Raw genomic sequence first — 12,006 nt, forward strand, 5'->3', positions numbered from 1 at the left:
GGGGCAGAGTCACACATGGACAGTGGACAGTGTTACAGGGGCAGAGTCACACGTGGACACCGGACATTGTTACTGGGTGGAGAAACATGGACAGTGCTCCATGTTCCGAGGCTGATGCGTTCACACGCAGTGATAGTTATCACTTGACCAGACAAGAAGGCTGTCTCGGTGCTCGGCCGCTGGAGCAGAGCTGCAGATGTATGGCTTCAGGCTGCAGAAGTTTGTGCTCCCACTGTTTAGAGGCCCCTGTTTCTGTGGAGTCAGACCAACTAATAGTTGGATTTCAGCAGGTTTTCAGAGGCAGTAAATCCCGAGAGAGATTATTCCTCTTTCTCCCACAGAGCAGCTGATGGATTTGAACCGCCTGCCTTTTGCGTTGGCAGCACAGCTGCTTGTTTACTCACCCCCCAGAGCGAGGTGGACAAATCCAGGGTTCAGGCCCGAGGGACAGGCTGTCTGTCTGTACATCTCAGGTTCTAGGAGCCTCCCCGCATCCGAAGGGCGTGCTCCGAACCCAGCTTTTTCCTGGCGGCTCTGTGTCAGCCCCATTCTCTGCTTCCTTCTCTCTCATCTGTTGGAAAACCAAAAGTGATGCTGGCCACAGCCCGGGGAGGTGCCCCTTGCCTCAGACCAGGGCTCTACGCTGAGAAAGGCTGTAAGCATCCTTGGGTGTTCCATTTTGTTTGGAGATCACCCCCAGGTTGTAGGGTGTGGAAACAAGACAGACGGGGAGACACTGACAGGCCAGTCACTGCAGACGACAGGCTGCCTCTGTTCTCCCGAGGAACCTGGGCCCCTGAGATGCTCTGTGCTCCTCACCCACAGGGAAGAAGCCTGTACTTGATGCGTCGTAAACAGAAAGTTTGAGAACAACACCCAGGTGCATTCATTTACGCACATTCACCCCTTGGTCAAGCACAGACGAGGCCAGAGAATGGCCCAGCTAGGAGCTCCAGCCGCTGACCAGCAGCCCCTGGGCTCTGACTGAACCAGGGTAGCAGGAAAAGATCCGTCAGCAGCAGACCTGAGCCGTGTTTTCTTGTTGTAACTACTGTCGAGAGAGACTGGAGAATTACCCAGCAGGCCAGTCCACGCCAGGCTAATGGTCCTTCCCCGGGCAAAGCTGAGATGAGCCCCCAGAGCTGTGCTAACGTGCTCACAGACCAGCCTCGGCGCACCACGAACCCAGCCCTGTCTGCCTCAGTTTACAGAAGTGGGGCCTGCACAGCTGCTGGCCCTGGGCCATGCCCACTGCCAGTGTGGACAGCACCTTAGTCAGCTGATGTGGACAAGACCTTTGTGTGCCATAGGGCTCATGCCTGGAAGTAGATCGCCAGGCCTTGCCATCTTGTCTGTGTGTCTAGAAGCTCCATGGACAGACGGAGTGAGGCGGGGTGTCAGGAGCTGTCCAAGTGGTGCTGTGTGGGAATCTAACCCGGGTCTCCCACGTGGAAGACAAGACTTCAGCCCCGAGCCCCCACTGCCTGTCACTTGGAGAAGGAGCTTTGGTCTTCTTGCGCGGGGCGCGCTGACCAGTAAGCACTGTACGTACAAGCGTGCCCTGAGCTCCCTGCTCGGGAGACCTCCTCTGTCAGGTTTGAGGTAGGTTCACGTGGGCAGAGACTGCCCACTGCATCCCACTGAGCAGCGTGTGGGTTTGAACTGCTGGTCCTCTGACCAGCAGCCTGTCACGTTGACAGTGGTGATTTGCTGACCTGTGGTGAGGACTTTCACCCCATCGCTGGCGGTGTGGGGACGAGGACAGTGGGCACTGCAGCTTGGTGGAGCCGCACAACTGGACAGGGGGGTACTTGGCTTGTTGGGGTGTTCAAACCTGTAAAAATGTGTCTACCCTTTGAGCTCAGTAAAATGCCTTTGACCGTGCAGCTCTCCCACTCAGCTGAAAGGATGGGGCTCCCTGGGCTTTGAGTGACCCCCAGCCTCCACTTAGCACCACGGCCCCCGGCTCTGCGTCCAGGGTCACACATTGGCCAAATTATTCACAGGCATTTCTTCTTGATGCTAAAAAGTAACCTGTTACTGCTCCCAGTTAACGGTGTAGTTATTCTCGCGCTCCATTCTGAAAACTGACCCCATCCTGTGAAAAAACTCCACGTCAGCCTTTGGTCTCACCAAACCGCCTGCAGCGCCGAGTTCTCTTCCTTTTTTAATTGCTTCTGGTCCTTCTACCAGCCGGCAGATCCCGAGCTTTAATGTGTTGGTTAACCAGAGTAGAGGGCTGTCTTCCGAGGAAGATGCTGAATCACTCAGGCGTCCACTTACGGAGTCCCTAAATCCACATTCCTTCCCAGGCTGATCAATGTGCGCTCCTCCTGAAACAAATAATAAACAAGGCAGCCAGCGCACAGACGCCGTTTACCACCTTCATTTTTCTCTGCCCAGTAAAAAGCTCAGGGAAATGCATTCTTTGTTACATCCCATTCATTTCCAAATGTGCACGATTTCCAAATATGTTATAAACGAAGAGAGAAGAAGCAACGGGCAGTTTGTCATGCTGTATTATTTTATCTATCGTTCCTTGTCAATATAGGAAAATCCAGAATTGCATTGAGATAAAAACAGAAGTGTGTGATGATAAAATCATAAATAGGCTACCCTGCGATGTCCCTCGCTTTTCCCTCCTTCCTGCTGCTGGGCCCTAAACAAGCAGCCAGTGTCTGTCGCTGGTGTGCCTGCAAGCTTGTCCCCTCCCTCACAGCCCACCTGTGGGACTCCTCAGACGCCTCCCCATGCAAGCAACTAGCCTGGGCTTATGTAACAGGAGCTGGGTGTGGGGAGGCACCAACCAGCCAGAGACAACGGCAGTGGTGGTGGGAGGAAAGAGAAGACTGAGCTGTTTACTTCAATCTGGAGGACAAAGTGCACCTTAATCTCGCCCACATTCCGGCTCGGGAAGCTCGCTCTTGGGGTCTCAGAGAAAGGCCTGGGTCAGCCTGTGCCTGCATGCTTTTCACTGCTGAATGTTTTTTGATGAAAAAAAAAAAATAAATACAAATACTAAAAGCAGTTGCTGTGGGCTCCTGGAGAAGGTAAAGGAGAGGAGGACCAGCAAGGAGATGGCTTCACTCAGGGGCTGCAGGGATCGTGAGGGGGTGTTGTGTGTTGTGCGGTTACTGTGGGTTGAAACTGACACCACCTATCAACAACGTGGATTCTTGGAGAAGCATGTGTACACACACACACGCACACACGTGTGCACACACACAGATCCCACTTCCATCACATCAATTCCAACTCGTAGCAACCCTCTGTCAAGTTTCTAAAGCTGAAACTATGGGAGGAGCCTGCCCACCATGATAGCTGGAGAAGCTGGTGGATTAGAACCATTAACCCTTCAGTTAGCAGCCCAACATGTAGTGCACTATCCCACATATATCACTGAGCTCACTTCAACTCACTCAGCCCCAGTGTGACGGCATAGAACCACCCCAGGCAGTTTTCAAGACTATAAATCTTTACAGAATCAGACTGGTGGCTTGAACCATTGACCCTTTGGTTAGCATCATTAACCACTCTGCCACCAATATATATATATATATAGATAGATAGATAGATAGATAGATAGATAGATAGATAGATAGATAGAGAGAGAAGCAGTCTCTTCCCAGGACGACTTACAGGTGGGCCCGGTGGAGGGTGGCTAGGCATTGGAATCCACTCCACGGTGCTAAGATTTGGGGTGTCTGTGTAGGCACACATATACATATCTGGAAGGGGGGAGTTCCTGACAACCCTTCACTAGGTTTCCAAGACTGTAAATTGTCACGGAAGCAGAGACTTCATCTTTCTCCCCGAGAGCAGCTGGTAGGTTCCAACTGATGACCTTGAACCAGCAGCCCAGCCCTCAGCCTCCTGTGCCACCGGCCCTCCGTGTCTACATGACTTGGCGGCCACCCATAAGCTGACCCTCCAGTGGGTTTTCAGAGGCAGTTAATTGCATGAGGAGATTGTCCACCTTTCTCCTGCAGAGCAGTTGGTAGGTTCATACCATGTGCCTTTGGGATTGCAGGACAGCTTCTTACCGTTTGCACTGTGGAGACCGGTGCACGTGCATAAGGGTATACATACACACGTGTAGGTCCGCAGTCAGGGACCTCTCCGGATTACTGAGGAGCAGTAATATCAGTGTGAAGACTACGGGCCTGGTTCCGGCCACGGGCTTTTCAAGCACTTGCTCTGCATCTGAGAATGAGTAAGGATGACAGAACGATGCATACCTTTGAGTGGTGTTGAAGATGAGAACTGAGAATCTCATGGACTACCGGAAGAACAAACAGCTGTCCTGGAGAAAGAGCAGCCAGAGTGCCCCCTGGAGGCACAGAGGACGAAGTTTTGTCTCACGTACATGTTGCTAGGAGAGGCTATTGCGTGGAGAGGGACATCGTGCTTGGAAAGGAAGAGGGTTGGAGAAAGAGAGGAAGACCTTTGGGGAAATAAATGAATGCAGTGACTGTAGCAGTGAGCTGTAGTGTGTCAGAGACGACGAGGATGGCACTGAATAGGTCCAGACTGTCGTTCAGAGGGTCGTTAGGAGTCACATTCGACTCGACTGTAACACCCAGGGAAGAGTCAGAAGCACAGGCTGCCCCTGTGGAGTTAGCTCCCCCTGGTGGAAGACATCGGGCATCCCTGACAGCAGAACACTGAAGCGCTTTCGAAAGAGAAAGACAGTGCTAGGTGGTCGCCAAGGTCCTTGAGAAGTGGCCTCAGGTTCTCAGAGTGAAAATCTGGGAGCTGTTTTCCTCCACCGCCAAGGAGCACTAACCACCCTGCAAGGCCTGGAGCTGGCCAGGAGAGACTGGCCAGTTAAACTGTCCTTTTTATGGTCAGGAAGCAAGCGGGGGCGGGGAGGGGGGGCAGCAGTGGTCAGCCTGTGCAGGCACGCACTCCCATCTGGCCCGTTATGGGTGTGCTCCAGTGGGACGCTTGCAGGCCAGGGCCAGGCTTCCTATACAGCACTCTCAGCCTCAGCTGCTAGCGACCCCGCCCCACGAGGTCGGCTCAAGGAGCCCCTAGCAATCAGGTTTAATAGGGAGTTCCTGTGCACTTTGAACCAAGCGGTATGCTTTCTCCTCTGCGTCCATAGCATCTTTCTCTCCTTTCGTCCACTTCTCAGACCACCTGTTCTCACTCTTTGTTGTTGTTGTTGTTGTTAGGTGCCATTGAGTTGCTTGCGACTCATAGCGACCCTATGTACAACAGCCCTAAACCCTGCTCTGTCCTGTGCCAGTCGCACTGTCTCTGACACTCCCATCCCGATTATCCCAGTCACTGAATCAGTCCACCTCGTAGAGGGCCTTCGCCTCCTGCGCCGTCCCTCTACCCTCCTAAGCATGATGTCCTTCTCCAAGGACCGGTCTCTTACAATATGTCCAAAGTATGTTAGTATGTTGTTTACTTACTTTTAACTTTTTATTGTAATTTTTACGATAATTTTAACAGTTGTTCACAGAGAAAATGGTTTTTCATTCAATCGTTCATACAAATTTTGTTTTATGATGTTCATTTTAACAACACTCTTCCTACTTCCTTCAGTGATTCTCAGGTCCACTCATCCTTCTAGCTTAACCCGTCCTGCCTACTGAACTGCCTGACTTCTATAAGCCTGTCTGTCATCAGACTGAAAGTCGGACCATAGGGCTGAGTTATGCACCAGGCTAACAAGGTTCCAGTCTTCTTCCTGATGGATTCCCTTCTCCTGCCCTTCAAACTCGGATGGTCCTGAGGCTCTATCAAAGCCGCCCCCTGCCTTCACTCTTCATGCCCTCACTGTGTATCTGGGGTCTCCACCCACGGGCCGGGCCTTGAGCAGCCAGTGACTTCCAGGCCTGCCTACCCAGAGCCCCCAGGTATCTTTCTCACCCAAGTTCATCATCTTATGCAAGAACAACTTGCTGTTCCTCAGGACACCAGGCAGTTGACCTACAGGCTGCCCCCTGCAGAGGTCTGCCGCCTCCGAAAGCAATGAGGCAGAACCCACCAGGGGCACGGTCTGGGTTTGTTTTGGGGTTTGTGGAGCAGCGGAGCTGTGATCCCCTGACACCTTGTCCTGCTGAATTGAGTGTGACTCCTGGCGACTGTGTGACACAGCAGAGCCCCCCAGAGGGCCCTAGGATGACAGCTTACAGAAGCGGGTCACCAGTCATGGCTGGAGACACACCAGCGGCCGCTGGTAGCAGTCAGGTGCTTCCCACTGCACAGCCAGCATCGCAGAACAGCCTTACTTGTTGGCTTTTGGCTGAGAGCTTATTCTTTTTATTATTATTATTAGACTAGTTTATTTACAAAATTCAAACACAACGTTTCCCAGAACATGTTCTTCCAATTTCCCTCACCCCCCCATCAAATTGTACAATTGCATGATTGAGCCCCCCCCAACACATCCTCATCCCTCAGTTTCCGTCCTACCCTCTCCTTGAATCCTTCTACTCATCCTACAAGAATGGTTCTAGACCACGTTTACCCTGTGGGACTGAGTTAGTTCACTCAGCATAATGCTCTCCAGTCCCTCCCAAGTTGAGCAGTAATTTACAAAATCATTATAGTATTCCATTGTGTGAATGTACCATAATTTCTTAATCCATTAGATTGTGGTTGGACATCTGGGCTGTTTTCATGTTCTTGCAATGGTCAGTAATGCTGCTTTGAACATTGGTGTATAAGTCTCCATTTGTGCCTTAGTTCTCATTTTTTCAGGGTATATTCCACATAGTGAAATAGCTGGATCATATGGAATTTCTGTAGTCAGCTTTTTGAGGAAGCGCCAAACTGCCTTCCAGAATGGCTGTACCATTTCACTATCCCACCAACTTTGCATGAGTTCCTTTCTCGTCACATCCTCTCCAACATTAATTACTTGCTGCCCTGTTAAACTTTGCCACTGTTATTGGAGTGAGATGGTATCTCATTGTGGTTTTGATTTGCATCTCTCCTATTGCCAGTGATTTGGAGCATTTCTTCATGTGTCTGTTTGTAATTAATATATCTTCCTCTGTGAAAATTTTTTCCATGTCTTTTGCCTATTTTGTAATTGGGTTATTAGTCTTTTTCTTCCAGGAGTGAGTATTTGGTAAAATTTCATTACAAGATTCTTGTCTGAGATGGTATTACCAAATGTTTGTTCCCAGTTGGCAGGTTTTCTTTTAATCTCATTCAAAAAAGTTTTTCTTTGTATTATTTTGCTTTGCTGTTACTGCATACTGTTGAGTTGGATCTGACTGTCACAGGAGAAGATTGCCTCCACTTCTCCAGCAGAGCATCTAGTGGATTCGAACTGTGTGCCTTCAGGATTGCAGCACAGCTTCTTGCCACTAGGCCACCACAGCTGCCCCTTGGAAAAATTTTTTGATGCATACATGGATTTAATCTTTAGAAAATCCCATTGATCAATTTTATCCCCTTCAGATTGTTCGATTTTAGCTGTATTTGGTAGTCTCTTTAGAGCTAGGACTAGCGCTTCGAAGCTTGATCCCAGTTTGTCTCTTATGAACTTTTTGGTTCTGGGCTTTACTCCCAGGTCTCTGATCCACCTTGAGTGGATTTTTGTGTGTGGTGTGAGATGTGGATCCTGTTTCAGCTTTCTGCAGGTAGCAGGCCAGTTTTGCCAGCAGCATTTGTTGAAGAGGTTGTCATCTCCCTATTTGCTAGCTTTGGTTTCCTTGTCGAATATTAGTTGACCATAGATAGCTGGGTCTATTTCTGCATTCTCAATTCTGTTCCATTCATCTATGAGCCTGTTTTTGTACCAGGACCATGCTGGTTTGGTTACTACTGCGATGTAGTAGGTTTTGAGGTTTTGTTTCTCAGAAGTGTTTTGCTTATTCGGGGTTTCTTGCTTCTTCAAATAAATGTGACAATTTCCCTTTCAGTATCCTTGAAAAATGAATTTGGTATCTTGATTGGGATTATATTGAATATGTAGATTGTTTTTAGTAGAATTGTAATTTTCACTATATTGAGTCTTCCTATCCATGAACAGGGCACATTTTTCCATCTTTTTAGGTCTTTTCTTGTGTTTTGCAGAAATGCTCTGCAGTTTTCTTTGGACAGGGCTTTTGTACCTCTAGATAGGTTCACTCCCAAGTATAAGAGACTATTGTAAATCAATAAAGGCTCCACACGTAAAGGCACATGGAGAGGCAAAAACCCGGACGGCTTACTCTTGGCATCTGTGGTAGTTCCCTTTGCAGATTCCCTGACAAAGTCAATTCCCGTGAAGCACACCCACCTGCATGTAAGGTGATGGCAGAGACGGTGCCTGGTGACAGGAGCCCGTGCTTGTGGTGTGTGCTTTGCTGGCGTGTGAGTGTGCATCTTCTCCGTGTGTGCATCGCTGGGAGGGGGGTGTGTGTGCGTCTCCTCCGTGAGTGCATTGCTGGCGTGTGTGTGTGCCTCTCCCCACATGTGTGCATCGCTAGCATGTGAGTGTGTGTGTGTCCTTCGTGTGTGCGTGTCCTCCGTGTATGCATTGCTGGCATGTGAGTGTGTGTCTCCTTCGTGAGTGCATCGCTGGGGGGTGTGTGTACATCTCTCGCATGTGTGCATGTGTGCGTCTCCCACGTGTGTGCGTCGCTGGCCTGTGTGTGAGCGTCTCCTCTGTGTGTGCGTTGCTGGCATGCGTGTGTGCATCGCTGGGGTGCGTGGGTGTCTCTCCCCGCACACGTGCGTCTCCCGTGTGTGTGTGTGTCTCTAAGCAAAGGGCAGCCTTTGACCTCATTGTGTTCTGGTCGCCTCTCAGAGAAGGCTGCGGGGGTGCAGGGACGGAGCTGACCCCACTCCCTGCTGTGGCAGCTGCTGTTCAGGGTCCTGCAGAGTTCTCCAGGAGAGGCCACAAAGCAGGACATACAGCACGTCAAGTTCAGCAGAGAAAACCAAGGCATGGGCTTTGCTGGCTCGGCCTGGACACGTGCTGCTTTGGGACCAGCTCCATCTGCAGATGAGGCTGCGTTCCAAGGAGGTGGAGGATCTCTGGGACAGGGCACAGGGTGGCCTGTGTGCGGCCTCCCGGAGTGGTGTCCAGCCTGAGGGCCGTCGCCCACAGCGATGGTGATGCTTGGGGGCCATCGTCAGCAGGACTCCCAGTGGCATCGTGTGACACAGTAGACCTGCCCCAGTATTGGGGACCTGCCCAAAGCAGGAGAGCCTGCCAGTGTTCCTCTTGATCCACATGGCTGTCCCCACTCTTTCCTTTCAACCCGAAGTCCCCCTGCTGGCGCCACTCCCACTTCTGCCCACCTTCCCAGCCTTCTTCTTGGTCCTCCCAGTCCCACGGCTTCCCGGCTCAGCTCATCGCTCCCTCAGCACCTAACAGAACAAACACGTTGCATGGGCACCGAGCCCCGCCCTGGTGGGCCCCTCGCAATGTCAGCGTAGAACTGCCCCTGGAAGCAGACCACCAGCTTGCCTCTGGACTCAGGTCCCAGGGGGTCTTTAAGCTGAGAGTATAGGAAGCAGACCACCAGCTTGCCTCCGGAGGCAGGAGGCAGGTCCCAGGGGGTCTTTAAGCTGAGTGTGTCGGAAGCAGACCACCAGCTTGCCTCCGGAGGAATGTCCAGGTGAGCTCACGCTGCCAGCGCCATGCGTGGTACTCACTCCCGCGGCAGTTGAGTCAGAACTGACTCAGAGCTGATCCCCCAGCGAATCCACGGAGAAAGAAGGTCCGTCTCCCACCTTTCTCCAGCGGCAGCTGGTGTGTCCGACCTGGCAGAGTGGTGCTGCCGGTGGGTGGGTCATCAGATAACTCCCTGCAGACTGGGCCGCGAAGGTTAGGAGCTGAGTGCGTGGCCGTTGGCTCCACTGGGGACTCACCGCACTGATAAGAAGCCAACCCTTTCCCCATTGTTGTGTCTGCATGACCCTGTATCCCGGCACCAACCCAGCAACCTGGAACCTTCCACAGACCAGAGTGCTCTCAGCTGCTCCTAACTGCGGCAGGAAGTGCCAGGGGGCGCATTTTGCATATGCAGTCATGGTATTTGTTTCTACTCCTCCACTTATATTCTCGCCTCTTGCTGTCATTCTCTTCTTAGAATGGTGGATTGGCCTTCACTTTCCTAAATGAACAAGAGTAACACAGACCGAGGGTAGTTTGATGGTGATGTGAAATGTAGTTTACAGAAAGGTGAAGAGGGGGAAAAAAGTTATTTCTTCCCCACTAGAAGTAAAAGCTATATTATGTGTGCTTTGAAACTCAATAAAATGCAGATTGGTGTGGGATATTTATTTGCAGGAAAAGAAGACGGGACTGGGTAATCAGTGAGAGAAGAGAGCCGGGGTCAGCGGCAGGCAGCCTCGCAGGCTGGGCCTTGGGGTGCTAACAGGGGCCTCTGCTGTTGGGACATGTGTGGCTCGCAGAGCCCTGAGCGCCTAAAACACTGGTGGGACTGAACGGTGTGGCAGCAGTGGGCCAGCCAAGTGCTCAACAAGACAGGTCTCAACTCAGTCAAAGGGAAAAATGATCAAAACAGGAAACAATGTGGAGACGGCTCAGCCATTCAAGCCCCGCAGCACTGCACGCGTGGGGTGATGTGATGGGCTCAGTTCCAGAACCTTCTGGTGGGGACACACTCTTAGGGGGCTGGGTGAGACGCAGGTGAAGCCAGGGTCACTCAGAAGGCTGCTGGCTGGTGGGGATGACCACGACCATGGCGGGGTGAGGTCAGGTTCGAGGCTCCGGATCTGCAGTCAGCGTGACTGAACAGGAGGCTTTGTAAGTCCCTGAAGTCGCAGCATCCACACTGCAGACCCGTGACCAGGTCTGTTCTCTTCACTGCAGGAGAGATGAGCCCATCGGAAGCCGTGGCCCCCACCATCGTGGTCCCTCCGGGCAACAGGAGCGTGGTGGCCGGAGCCAGCGAGGTGACCCTGGAGTGCATAGCCAATGCCAGGTACGCTCTGGGCCTTTGCCGGGCACTGGTGGTGGCACAGTGGAGGCACTCAGCACACTACTGAGCCAGTGCCAGCCCTGGGGGTTGTTGTGGCCACTGGGTTGTGGCCACCTGACTTTCAGAAGGAGATGGCCAGCCCTTTCCTCCTAGTCCATCTTGTACTGGAAGCTCCTCTGAAATCTGCACACAAGCACCCATAGGTGGCCAGGTAGTGGCTGTGCGTGGGACACACTGGCCAGGCAGTGAACATGTATCTCCCATGTAACCCCTGCTGGCGGGGTGTTTCAGCTCATATGACCCCAGGATGGGGTACAGCTGCCCCATGGGGTCTCCTAGGCTGGGAGGGGACTGAGGATTCATCTTTCCCACAGAGGGCTGATGGGTTCAAACCACTGACAGCCCAGCGCTTACCCAGGGTGCCACCTGGAGTCCTCGGGCCTCCCCACTGCAGGCAGTAATTTCACCGGTGTCACCACTGTCCCGGTTCCTCACTTGGGGGCACTGAGTCCACTGGGATGAGATGACACACGGTCACTCTTCAAGCCATGGTGGGCATCTGGGGGCTGGAGTGGGCACTCTGGAGGTGTAGCCTGTGGGAGCTGTGCTGCTCTCTGCAGCTCGGATTCACGAGCAGCTCTGTGAAAGAAGACAGGCAGTCTCCTGCCTGGGGGTCAGCTAGGAGTGGAGTGGCCATGGTGGGCTGCCTGCTGCTGGCGTGCGGCACTGTGGAGGTGGGCTGGGGCGGTGAAGGTTGGGGTGCAGCACTGTGGAGGTGGGCTGGGGGCGGTGAAGGTTGGGGTACAGCATTGTGGAAGTGGGCTGGGGGTGGTGAAGGTCGGGGTGCAGCACTGTGGAGGTGGGCTGGGGGCGGTGAAGGTCAGGGTGCAGCACTGTGGAAGTAGGCTGAGGGTGGTAATGGTTGGGGTACAGCATTGTGGAAGTGGGCTGGGGGTGGTGAAGGTCGGGGTGCAGCACTGTGGAAGTGGGCTGAGGGTGGTAATGGTTGGGGTACAGCATTGTGGAAGTGGGCTGGGGGTGGTGAAGGTCGGGGTGCAGCACTGTGGAGGTGGGCTGGGGTGGTGAAGGTCGGGGTGCAGCA

The 12,006-nt window shown here is 52.6% G+C and overlaps 1 protein-coding gene across 1 annotated transcript in view; it reads left to right on the forward strand.

Moving 5' to 3' along the window:
* Window positions 1-12,006, forward strand: part of SDK1 (sidekick cell adhesion molecule 1) — a 613,965-nt gene that overhangs the window by 368,953 nt on the left and 233,006 nt on the right. The window contains exon 6 of the mRNA XM_006889744.1: window positions 10,796-10,907. Coding sequence (XP_006889806.1) covers window positions 10,796-10,907 — 112 coding nt within the window. The remainder of the gene's footprint in view (window positions 1-10,795; window positions 10,908-12,006) is intronic.

This window comes from Elephantulus edwardii, unplaced genomic scaffold (genome assembly GCF_000299155.1).
Source record: "Elephantulus edwardii isolate Elephantulus edwardi_28Jun2011 unplaced genomic scaffold, EleEdw1.0 scaffold00080, whole genome shotgun sequence".
NCBI lineage: Eukaryota > Metazoa > Chordata > Mammalia > Macroscelidea > Macroscelididae > Elephantulus > Elephantulus edwardii.